This window comes from Vombatus ursinus, unplaced genomic scaffold, assembly GCF_900497805.2.
Source record: "Vombatus ursinus unplaced genomic scaffold, bare-nosed wombat genome assembly UNPS02015175.1, whole genome shotgun sequence".
Taxonomy (NCBI): domain Eukaryota; kingdom Metazoa; phylum Chordata; class Mammalia; order Diprotodontia; family Vombatidae; genus Vombatus; species Vombatus ursinus.
This window is the reverse complement of record NW_020954953.1, coordinates 26,293,460-26,306,622: the sequence shown is the minus strand read 5'-3', so window position 1 is coordinate 26,306,622 and position 13,163 is coordinate 26,293,460. Positions and strand designations below refer to the sequence as shown.

Genomic DNA, 13,163 nt, shown 5'->3' with positions numbered 1-13,163 from the left:
ATGAGATGTAGTGTGGTGTGCATGGGGTGCTGGGCTGGGAGTCAGAAGACCTGGCCTGTATGTGATCTTAAAGCAAGTCATTTAATCTCTTGAAGCCTGCGTCTGATTTGGAGTATGAGGGATGACGATCCTGGCACTGTCTATCTCGTGGGATTGTTATAAGGATCAAATGAAAAGTAGCCTGGGAGAATGGGTTGAATTCTAGCTTTGGATCTGGGACGACCTGGATTTGAATTCCATTTCAGCACTCCAGGACTCTCTACGTTTCCCCATCTGTAAAATGGAGGGTTCACCTTGATGACCTAAAAGGTCGTTTTCAGCTCTAAATCTTTGACACTAGGGATATAAGGAATTTAAAATCATGAAATAAGTGTAAGCTATTGTTGTTAATAGTTACAAACACTAATAATGGCCTACTTTGTGCAGAGCACTGTACCAGGCATTGTTAGATAAGGCAGTTTCTTCTCTCCTAAAGGTTATAGTATGGTCAGTGAGTCTCTACTGTGTGTAAGACGCCTTGCTTGATGCTGTGCAAATAAAAAGAAAAAGAACCTTTGCCTTCATGGAGCTGATCGTCTGATAGTGTGGATTAAATATGTTCACAAATAAAATAGAGAGTAGAATGTGCTAACTGCTTATAAATTAAGTGTTCCTACAGGGAGAGAAGAGGGGCAAATTACTTTCTTTTGGAAACCAAGGAAAGCTTCTCGAAAAAGTTGGTGTTCGAGCTGGATTTTAGGACTTTAATGTGTAGAGATGGTGGGGAAGACATTCCAGCTATAAGGAAAAGCACATGCAAAGTCGTGGAAACCGGAAAAGGCAGGAAAGGTGAATAGGCCAGTTTGATTGTAGCCTAGGGGCACAGGAAGAAGAATGGGAGCTAACGCTGGAAAGTTCCAATAGAAACAAGTTGTAGAGGGCCTTGAATACTAGGGCAGTCATGACCATAAACATTTATTAAATACCTACTATATACCAGGCACTATGCTAAGCACTCTGGATACAAAAAAGACAGTCTCTGCCCTATGGAGCTTACAATCTAAGGAGGGCAGACAATACACAAAAGGAGGCTGAAAGGGGAGGAGGGGAATAAAAGGTACCTGTGTGGGGGAGATGATGGAAAAGTCCACACAAATCCAAAAGAATACAGAGCTGGGTGGGAAATGAAAAGCCCGGTAGGCCAGGGGCCCCTCCTTAAATAAAGGCTCTACAGGTCATGGGTGTGCCCTCCTATCAGAGGGGCAGAAGGTTGCAATGAGGTGTGAGGATCAATGCTGATTGAATCTTGCAGGATGAGATTTCCCAATGATGAGGTTGGGGGGGAAGGGCAGGGCAGGATAGAGAAGTCCAAAGACCTGGGTGGGAAATGAATGAAGACCTGGGTGGGAATGAACTATTTAGGTAAAGGATTTGGACTAGTTGGGAGGCAATGGAGTGCCATTGAAGGTTTTTGAGAGGAGAGGAGAGATGAAATCTAATTATTTGTTCATAACAGTCAGAAAAGATGGAATTGCTTTAAGTTGATCTAATGCTTTGGCATTTGGGTGTATACTTTCTTGGGCAGAAACAGATAAAACTCCTTCTGATGTATGGTTTTTGTGCAAATTTTACAGAGTTTTTATTCACCATAGAAAATCTATCCAATATACTTGAGACCTTTCTGTTTGTTTGCATTTTTCTTACTATCAATCAATGAGAATTTATAAAGTAACTACTATGTACCAGACATTGTGTTGGGCTCTGGGTATACAAATACAAAATTGAGAGAGTTCTTGTCCTCAGGGAGCTTACCTTCAATTAGGAGGAAACAACACCTTCACAGATGAGCAAATGTAGGCTATATACAGAATAGATACATTGTTTTTTTATCTGTTGCGTTCATTCATTTCTGACTCTTTGTAACCCCATTTGGGTTTTTCTTAGCAGAGATACTGGAGTAGTTCACCATTTCCTTCTCTAGCTCATTTGACAGATAAGGTAACTGAGGCAAACAGGCTTAAGTGACTTGCCCAGGGTCACACATCTATTAAGTATCTGAGGTCAGATTTGAACTCAGGTCTTCCTGACTCGAGGCCCAGCAGTCTATTTACTGTGCCACCTAGCTGTACCACACACAGTATTTTAGGGAGCGCTAAAAAACTGGGGGAATAGGGAAAGAAGTACCAACATCTCTATTGGTATCCTTGATCCCATTCTCTGTTGTCCCCTCTGGTAGATTGTCCCTCCAATCATTCCCTCCTCTCCAGATTTTCAATCTCTCCCCATGTACTTGTTTTTTCTTAAATGGCTACAAATATGTCTAGTTCTCCTGCATCCCTGGGGCAGCTGGGTGGCACAGTAGACAGAGTGCCAGGCCTGAAGTCAGGAAAACTCATCTTCCTGAGTTCAAATCTGGCCTCAGACACTAACTAGCTGTGTGACCCTGGGTAAGACACAAGCCTGTTTGCCTCAGTTTCTTCATCCATAAAATGAAATGGAGCAGGAATGGTGAAGCACTCCAGTATCTCTGTCAAGAAACCCGCAAATGGGGTCATAAAGAATCAAATATCACTGAAAAATGACTTATTCCTGCATCAACAAAAAACCTTCACTTGTCCAGATCACCTCCTCAATGTATCATCCTATGTATCTCTTCCTTTTCACAACCAAACTCATTGAAATGGCTGTCTACAGTCTTTGCCTCCACTTCCTCTCTTCTCCACTCCTTGAAATCATCACTCAAATAACTGCTCTCTACCATTACCAGTTATCTCAGAATTGCCAAATCTAATCACCTTTGCTTTTCCAACCTTTTTAATCTGGCCACTCCTTCTCAATCTCCTTTGCTGGACTCATATACCATCTCTTAACTGTGGATACACCCTAAGGTTCTATCCTGGGTCCTCTTCTCTTTTCATCTTTCTTAGTGATCTCATCAGCTCTCATGGGTTCAATTACTTATAAACAGATTAAATATCCAGCCTTAATTTATCTTCTCAGGCTGAGTCCTACAGGACTTTTTTCCTCATTCTTACTGCATGGCCAACCCATCTCCTTTTCCATATTCTATAATATATATTACTTTTATAAATCTTAAAATATCATATACTCAAAAAGAATCCTTAAATGCACCTATAATCTCAGTGTGGATATTTCCTCCAGTGATGCAGATTGCAATACACCTATCAATTTTTACCCTGTGCCACTTTTCTCAATATCTTCTTATGAGTTTTGCCACATGGGGTCCACCCAATATACCGGAGGCCTTCTTTGGTTTATTCTTACATCTGTAGGATATCAATGTAGCACTCTGTCCAATAGTTATCCCTTATCTTCCCCACGTGAAAACCTCATCTTTTTTAAGACATTTATTCTATGTCATTTTTTCCTCAATTTCGCTTTGACACAATACTGATTATAATGTGTTGTAGCTTCCTCACATCCCCTGTACTCCTCACATTCATCCTTAGGCTTATTCTCAGTTTAATTTCTTCAGATACTGTTGTGTTCCATGACTTTCAGCCATATAACAACAGCAGAATAATATTAGTATTAAAAAAATGGGCATTTGTTTCAGGGGAAAACTTGGTGTCATGAAAAGAACAGTAATTTTCTAAAGGCAACTCATTCTGTTTTCTCCAATTCTGGGCCCAACTCTTTGTCCATCTTCTGTATTTGTCACACACATACACACACACACACACACTCACATATATATACACATGGATATATACCTATATTTGCATGTGTACACACATTTGGATGGACAAGTTTGATGGGGTATTCTTCTGATTATATATCATAAATCTGGACAATCTTCATCTCTTTGATTTATCCCATGTAGTTAGGCCAAACTCTTTTGAGTAATAATGGATATCATTCTGGAGTCTCTGCAGGGTCAGGGGGTTGATGCCATGGGCACATTATCTAGAAACAGGAGCTTCTGAGGAAATCTCATCTTCTCTCTGGACTCTTCAGTTTGGACTCTGTGTTAGACTCCTTCATTTCACTGGCCAACACCTTGATGAGCTTACATCTCTTTATTTTATACCTCTCCTGGTATTAATGATCAGTGGGTTGATGAATGAGCTTGTTTCTATTGTTATATCTTTCAAAGAATCTTGTATAATTTTGATAAAGGCATGGCAGAAAGCTTGTTGGAGGAAAGCCTCTGAGGGGGCATTTTGCTCTACCCAATCAAAAGCTCTAAAAAAATATTCAACAAGCAATAAGCATAATAGGATGTTGCATTCTCTGTAACTTTAGGAGGTTATGTGATGGTAAAAATGTGGTCTATTTTGGAATATTGCTTATCCACTTATCCACTTACTCCCTTCTAATATGTTCATCATGGATGCTCTTGATACTTGCATAAATTATTTCCATGATAATTTTATATAAATGATATAGTGGCTATACGGGTTGGTAGTTCCTGGTATTTCCTTAGTTGTCTAATAAAGTCCTTTATTTTCCCATAATTTTGTTATCTCTTTATCCTTTTCAAGGGTGTTGGGGTAGAAGAGGATTCTTTGAGAACTGGTCTCTAAATATTCTCAAAATTGGATCACCTGTAATGCAGACCACCTATGTGTATTGTCTGTAATGTGCTTTAGCCTTCTCATACCCTCCTTGCCCCCTGCCCCCCAACTCCTCTATTTAAGCTGCTTGTTTTAATTTTGTTTTCTTCAGTGCTATTTTCACCTCCTGTATATGCATATTTAGAACTGTGATATTAAGGTCCAAATGTGGTAGCTCCACTGGTCTTGATGGTGAAAAGCATTTCTTATAAAAATCTTTGTAGACTCATCTGTGGGTTGTGTTCTTCCCCTTTAAATTCTTAAAATACTTTTGGGATGTTACATAAATGTCAGGTATTATTACCATCATTGTCTTTTATGCCATTCTCAAAGTACAATTTGACAAATATCATATTTAATACCTTATTTGATTTTCACGACAATCCTTGAAGTAGATAGTATTGATATTACTGTCACCATTTAATAAATGGGAAGGGAAAGACTCAAAGTGACCCATGATTACATGGCTAAAAAGTCTCGGAACTGGGGTTCAAAACCAGGCTAACTGAGAAGTAAAGCTTTTCCATGGTTGAGGAGACCTAGATATTTGTGTAGGCAGTATAGAAGTAGCCAGGAGACAAAAAGAAACTGAAGATGAGTGTAGGTAGGATGGGAACACCTGTGGAGGAAATCTCTCAGAGGAGATGGGTAGTTGATTGGCTCAAGAAAACAAGTAAAGGGGTTATGTTGTCATGAAGAGTAACCACTTCTTTGTTAAAGATTTGAGCAAAAGGAGGAGAGAAAAGGGGATGACGCCAAAGAGTTTTTACTTGTAGAATGGGGAGAAGGAGCTTATGATGAATTTTTTGAAAAAAATTTTTAACAGAGTAGGATGAGATAGGTGGTAGAGGTATGGTATAGCAAGCTTGAGGAGAGTAGGGAAAGTTTGGAATGGCCATTATCAGGGAAGAATAAGTGGATTGTTACATAGCAAAGAAGGCCTAGTTAGATTTGCTAAAAAATGTGTAGTGGTCCCAGTGGACATGGTTGTGTGACTTCCTCTGGCGGTGTTCAACAGAATAAGAATAGGAGTGGAGAAAGAAGATGGTGGGTATGACTCAAGACTAGGACTTAGCAAATCATGAGCAGTGATTAGACATAAGAACAGATTCAAGGTCAGAGCACAGTGTAGAGCTGATCTAGTTGATTGTAGGAGCAAGTTTTTGAAAGGAAGAAATTAAGACCAGCACGGGGGTTGATGAGTGCAAAGTTGTAGAGTCACTTGAGGTCTCACAGAAAATGAAAAATAACTTCGGGAGGAGTACGGCAGAGAAAGTCAGGAAAAGATGGAAGGTTGGGAATTTTAGAATTCTGAATCACAATGGCAGAAGTTTGGATAATAGCTGCTGTGGGCTGTGAATTTCAAAGATTTGACAGTTAAACCCCATTTTCTTACCCACAGTTTCCAGACATCCTAAACAAGTCATCTTATTTAATACTTATAGCATATTATAGTATAGCCATTTTAAGATAATAAAGGAATATGAATTATTAAATAGCTTTCAAATGTGGTTATTTGCCTTTAGAGCTCTGTGCCTAGGACAGTCAGCAAAGAGGACCCTGAGCATCCTAACAAGGCAATTGAGAAGTCTGTCTGATTCCTTTATCTTCATGGCTAAATTACAGTTTGCTATCGAAACATAATACTCCAGACTAGGTGTTTAGGGGTAGCAATGATCTTTCTTAAGCGGGTCAAACCATTTACCCTTTAGTATGGTGTTTGGTAAAGCATTCTGAGATGTGCTATAAATGCCCCCAAATTAGTCTTGGAATTAAAGAGACATTGTCGAAGCCCATAGACTTGCAGTCTGACTTATCTTTTTTTTCCCCCTCAACTCAATGCACTTCTGTTTAAGATTGGGTAAATTTTTTTTCTTTTACCCTCTCTACACGACCCCAAATGAATGTCAACAGTCTTCCTGTGTAATCCCACAATAACCACTGTGAGCAGGCAACAGAGAAGGATAATTTTTTTTTTTTTGCCAAGAAAAGAGATTTCAATTTGTTTCAAGGGGTAGTCATGAAAAGAAGCGCAAATCATTTGTAAGATTATTAAAAGTAGCAAATAAACTGCCATGCAATGTTTTGCTCATGGTGCTTCATCCAGATCATGAGATGTCATGGGCCATAATGTGGAGGAATAAGTGTGAATGTCAACATTTTGGCCACAGTTGCATATAATATTTCATAATAACTGAGACCCTCCTCCCTTTCTTCCCCCAAACTATAAACCAGAGAGCACCTGGAAACCCAGATCACAAGAGTGCTAGAAACATTAATTAATTTTATGGCTAAGGTTTATAATGGACTGCAAAAAAAAAAGTTCCTACTGTAATTGGAATATACATTTCCCAGTTTTATCATATGTCAATGCACATTTCTCTGCACAGCTGCTGAGGAGAGGGAGGGCACTGTTCAAGTGCTATTTCTCTGCCATGACAAACACCTATTAAGCAGTCAGCATAAATGCTTCTCATTACAACCTCTGACATCACCCCCAGGGCAAGCGGACACAGAACAGCAATTGCTGAATTGAGTATAAAAATTATCGTTTTATTGTCTATACAACTGAAGGTCTAACTTGGACTCCTGCTTCAGTCAGCACTGTATAAAGGAGTGATTCTTCCCTGGAACAAATAAGCACAGTACACCATTGTAATCTAAGAAACAGGCACTATTTATGTATTGGAAAGCCTTGTTCTCAACAGTGATAACAGTCTAATGGCCCAGAAACCACTATTTTAGCAGCTGTAGAAAAAAGAAGTCATAAATAACAAGATGTTGAACAATGTCAGAGATAGATGATTAGAACACAAATGGAATCTTCCCCATTAACACAGCTGTCCTATCTGTTAGTTTAACAAGCATGATTCATAGGTGGGGACCATATATTTAATGTTTATAAAAGCATCTTCTCCTCCAAAGCGCTCAAACGCCTCCAGTGTCTCTTGGATCAAGTCTCCAATGTTTACTCTCTTCTGTTGGCTGTAGTCAATGCCATCTCCGGAGTTAACTGGTTAATAAAACAAAAACACAAAGACAGTTATTTTTCTGCAGTTTTCTGAAAAGCATTATATATCTTGCCAGGCATTATCAATAGCTAATATCATTCATTGTTTCTCAGCATGCTGATGCTAGGAGACATTACTTTTTATTTCATATGGCAAACTTAACATGTTTTAGGAGCTATAAGAAATATTTTAAAATGTTTCATTCATTAATTTTAAAAGAAAAACAACTAGTTCCTATTATGTGTGAGTCACTATGGTAGGCACTGAGAAAGATAGAAAGGTAAGTAAGATGCAGTCCATACTCCAAATAGTTTATAGTACTTGTGATTATTTTGAGACACTTAGAAGTTTTTTTCCTTTATTTCCACATTTATGGCTGTGCCCTAAAAGTTGAGATGGCCTGGAGTGTGACCTCTTGGTAAGAAGAATATTATCATATTTGACACGAGCATCAGTTCAAATATCTTACACAGAGATTTTTAAAAACGAAGGACAAAACATTAATTCCACAAATACTCAAAGCATTGCATCAAGGTATGTCACCTTAAGAGCCTGCTTCCCATTATAAGGACATAAGATTCAAAAGAAACCCAGATAAAAAGGAAGGGACAGTACCAGCACATGCCCCATAATGAAGTCAGTGAATGAATGTGAATGAATCCCTATGGCTATGAACATGAGCCAGACTTCCTCTCAGAAGCTAGAGCTTGGTCAAAATTGTCAAATATTTAGACTTCCCACAGAGGTGAGTTTGGCAGTACATTATTTTAATATTTTTAATTTAAAAAAAATCTTAAACATTTTTATTTAAAGTTTTGAGTTCCAAATTCTATCCCTTCTACCCATCCTCCTCTCTGAGACTGTGGCAATCACATATAGGTTAGACATGTGCAATTACATAAAAACATTTCCATATTAAGCATTTTGTACAAGAAGACTTGAATAAAAGGAAAAAAATGAAAGAAAGAAAGCGAAAAATAGCATGCTTCAGTCTGTATTCAATCAACATCATTTCTTTCTCTGGAGGCAGAGAGTATGCTTCATCATTAGTCCTTTGGGATTTTCTTGGATCATTGTGTTGTTGAGAATAGCTAAGTCACTCACAGTTCTTCATCAACCAATATTGCTGTTACTATGCACAACATTTTCCTTGGTTCTGTTCACTTCACTATGCATCAGTTCATGTCTTTCTGGGTTTTTCTGAAATCATCCTGCTTGTCATTTCTTGCAGCACAAGAATATTCCATTACAATCATATATCACAGCTTGTTTAGCCCTTCTCCAATGGATGGGCATCCCTTTGCTTTCCAGTTCTTAGCCACCACAAAAAGAGCTGTTATAAACATTTTTGTACACATAGGTCCTTTTCCCTTTTTTTGGATGTCTTTGGGAAACAGACCTAGCAGTGTGGTATTTCTGGATCAAAGAGTATGCCCAATTTTGTAGTCCTTTGGACATAGTTCCAAATTGCTCTCCAGAATAGTTGGACCAGTTCACAACTCCACCAACAATGCATTAGTGTCCCACTTTTCCCACATCTCCTCCAACATCCAACATTTTCCTTTTTTTGTCATATTAGACACTCTGATACATGTGAGGTGGTAGCTCAGAGTTGTTTTAATTTGCATTTCTCTGATCAATAGTGATTTAGAGCATTTTTTCATATGATTATAGATAGCTTTGATTTCTCTGTCTTAAAACTGCCTGTTCATGAGCAGTATATTATTTTAGAGAGATTACCTTAGGGAAAAAAATAGTGTTTGTAAGTCCTAAGTTTCAAGACAGTCATAGGTAACTGCCTTTCTCAAGTGATTAAATCTCAGGTTGGAGTGATATAACACCAAAACAACTTGAAGATGAGTGAAAAATTCAGTACATCAAATAATACTTTTGCGATATTATGCCAACCAATGTATTATGACTGACCCTTTCAGTCTTTCAAATGAATTTATATATATACATATATATGTTATAAATATGCATGTAAATACAAATACATACACACATGCCAAGAGAAGCATGAGAGAGCATCCCTGTCTCTTTTCATTAATGCATTATTGCTTTCAGAAGTTTATAAAAACCTAAGACTGGTACTTTCCCCAAATGTTTAAACATGTAGTAAGGCTCAGTAAATGAAGTAAGATGTAATAATAATGAAGTCACAGTAATAGCTCATATTCATATTGTTAGCAAATAACCATTTTAATGCTGGGAAAAGATCTGTTTTTTTTTTTTAAAACAAATAAAAATTAAATTTAATTAAATAGGAATTTAATACCATATCTTTGAATGTTATTATTTATAACTACATTTAGTGAGGGTTGTTTTGTATTTTTGTCTGTTTTGTGGGTTTCCATAGCCAAAACATTTTATTATCTTCTGGGTTATCACCTTCTGGCAATGAACCTTGATGAACTTTTTCTGTTATTGTTCAGCCATTTTTAGTCATGTCTCTTTGTGACCCCCTTTTTTGGGGGGGAGGGGTTTCTTGGCAAAGATATTGGAGCAGTTTGCCATTTCTTCTCCAGCTCATTTTGCCAATGAGGAAACTGAGGCAAACAGGGTTAAGTGACTTGACCACAGTCACACAGTAAGTTAAGTGTCAGAGGCCAGATTGAACTCAAGAAGAGGAGTCTTCCTGACTCCAGGTGTGGCACTCTATCCACTGCACCACCTAAGCTACCCCTTTTAATGAACTTGGTGGGGCTCACCTAAACAAAGACACAAGAGAAAAGCTGGGCCTATGGCCTTTCAAGCACATTAGAACCTATCCAAGCTTGTGCTCTAAGGACATAGCATTGAGTATCCATGGGTCATCTCCATGCCACAATGAAACACTGGACAACTTGTCTCTGGGGAAATATATTAGCCTAACTCTCTGAACTGGGCTTTTGGGTGGCACAATGGATAGAGTGCCTGACCTGGAGTCTTCCTGAATGATTTCAAATCTGGCCTCAGATACTTACTAGCTGTGTGTGACTCTGGGCAAATCACTTCACCTTATTTGCCTCAGTTTTCTCATCTGTAAAATGAGCTGGAGAAGGAAATGGCAAACCACTTCAGTATCTTTGCCAAGAAAACCCCAAATGAGGTCATGAAGAGTTAGGCACTACTAAAACAATTGAACAACAGATAAAACCCTCTGAACCGGAAAACCAAAGTGAATGAAAAACTAGTTTTTGCATTCTGAAATGCCATTGGATGGATGACCCATTGAATTAATCCATCTACTATATCTTGGACAAGTACCACAGATGGACAAAGAGTGGTCCTAGAATTGAATAGGAGGATGAAATTGGATAGACCTTATTTGGGAAATTACTTAGCATTTTCAATCTAAGCCGCTTGCTGCTTCAATAGGGATTTTTTTTTTCAAGTATTTATCTCACGATGCTGTGAAGCTGTGAATTATTGGATCTCCAAAATCTTAAAATGTCAGGTAACCCAAAGGGCAATTAAAAGATTCATGGACCTCAAACACATTGCTAACAATAACTTAGGCATGTAAGAGTGACGCAAAAGACACAATCATGGACATGTAGGGCTTCAAAATGAGCGAGCCATTTAGGTAGTGAAAATGAAGGATGGACAGTTTGAATGCTTTACTGGTCCAATTCATGAAATGTTTTTAAAAACTAGGAAAGGTTCTCTGGCACATTGGGTTGATTATCTATGAAGTATGTGCAGAAAGACACAGACAAAAATTAGACAATAGGAGGCATCAGAGAAAAGAGTACTGGATTGGGAGTCTGAAGATCTGGGTTCAGATCCCAGTTCTGCCCCTTCTTCATAAGGTGGACAGGGATGAAAATTCACTGACGCTCCTGTCCTCATATTCACTCTCTGTACAAAAAGGGCTTGGATAAAATGATCTCTAAGGTTCCTTTCTAGAACCAAAGCCTGTGGTGTTAGGATGAGGATATGTAGGGAGATGACGGTCTACATGAGTGGAAGGAATTATTCACCCCAGTGAGATCATAAATGCACAAATACTGAATCATCACTGGAATCTAAAGCTATAATGCAAGGGCAAAGCAAGGCTTTCAGAATTATGGTAACTAGCTTGAAAGTGAATTAGGGCACCAAAGTACAGCAAAGAGTTTTGGCTCTTATGTGTTAAACTGTGGAAGGGAAGAACAACAGATCAAGAGAAAGGGGATAAAGAAAAGTGGAGGAAAAATAAGAGAAAGGAGAACTGTCTCGTTTATTATTTACATGCATGCATGTGCATATATTTGTGTACATGTATGTCTATAAATTTATAAGCATATATTACACCTAAAGTCCATCTGGTTAATGTCAGCATTAACATAGCTAATGTTAAATTTTGAGGAAAAAAAAAACTTGAAACACCATCTCTAAATTATTAACCACTAAAAAGGGGCAATTATCACTTCAAATGCAGTTTTCTCTGATCATTCTGCTGAGAATCATGCATAGGAGAAGAAGGAGGCAGAGTGCTAGGCTTTAGAGTCTAGAAGAACTTGATTCTAATAAAAATAATATTAATAATAGCTAACAGTTGATAGTACCTACTATGTGCCAGAGACACTTGCTAAGCACTTTACAAATATCTCATTTAATTCTCACAACATCCCTGGGAGGTAGGTGCTATTATTATCCCCATTTTATAGATAAATAAACTGAGGAAACTGAGGTTATATGAGTTGCCCAGGGTCATCCGACATTGTAGATGAATTAAGCCCTCTTAGTTTGAATTTCTTTTTATATAAAATGGGTAGTCTATAATAGTACCTACCCTGTAGAGTTGATGTGGGATTCAAATGAAATAATGTAAAGTACTTTGCAAATGTTAAAGTGCTATATGTCTTTATTATTATTACATGAAAACAGAGGAAAAACATTGAAAATAGTTGAAATTGTGTCCACAGTAACATGCAAAGTATTCTCCTTTTGGGGCCTCATCAGTGCAGAAAAGCCTCCAAATGTAGTCTCTGGTGATTATGAGTTCTTCCTGTCACAAGTTTATTTACAGAAAAGCTATGATTTTATTACTGAAGTATGTTTTAAGTTTGGCACACTCTGGGCTGATGCTTACTAATGTTTTTGGTGTTTTCCTAAATAAGTTGTTGACAAACATTTATTAAGCTCCTACTAAGTGCCCGGCCCTGCATTAAGTGGCAGAAATACCAGGAAGAGCAAAATCCCCAGGCCCTGCTCTCCAGGAGCCTACACAGCCTAACCATTGAGATATCTTGCAAGCAATTACCTTCAGACAAGCAATGTACAGGGTTAACTGGTAATAATCAGAGAGGGAAGGTAGTAGCATTAAGGGCAATGGGGGAAGGATTCTTGCGAAGGTGTGATTTTAGCTGAGACTTGAAGGAAGCCAGGAGGCAAGGATGAGGAGAGAGGGAGAGAATTCCAGGCATAAAAGACAGGCTGTCAAAATAAATGCTTTGGCAGGAGATGGAGTGTCTTGTACAAGGAACAGCAAAGAGACTAGTGTCTCTTGATTACATGGAAGGGAGTAAGATGTGTGAAGACTGGAAGAGTAGGAAGGGGCTAGGTTATAAAGGGCTTTAAAAGCCAAACAGAGGATTTTCTATTTGGTCCTAGAGGACATAGGAAGCCA

The 13,163-nt window shown here is 38.3% G+C and overlaps 1 protein-coding gene across 2 annotated transcripts in view; it reads right to left on the bottom strand.

The window, feature by feature from the left end:
• Positions 1-7,088: 7,088 nt before the first annotated feature.
• The window catches only part of LOC114031482 (parkin coregulated gene protein homolog), a 619,672-nt gene continuing 613,597 nt past the window's right edge, over positions 7,089-13,163 (bottom strand). For both annotated transcript variants that reach the window (XM_027846570.1, XM_027846572.1), the window contains one exon: positions 7,089-7,569. In XM_027846570.1, coding sequence (XP_027702371.1) covers positions 7,409-7,569 — 161 coding nt within the window. In that variant the 3' untranslated portion in view covers positions 7,089-7,408. The remainder of the gene's footprint in view (positions 7,570-13,163) is intronic.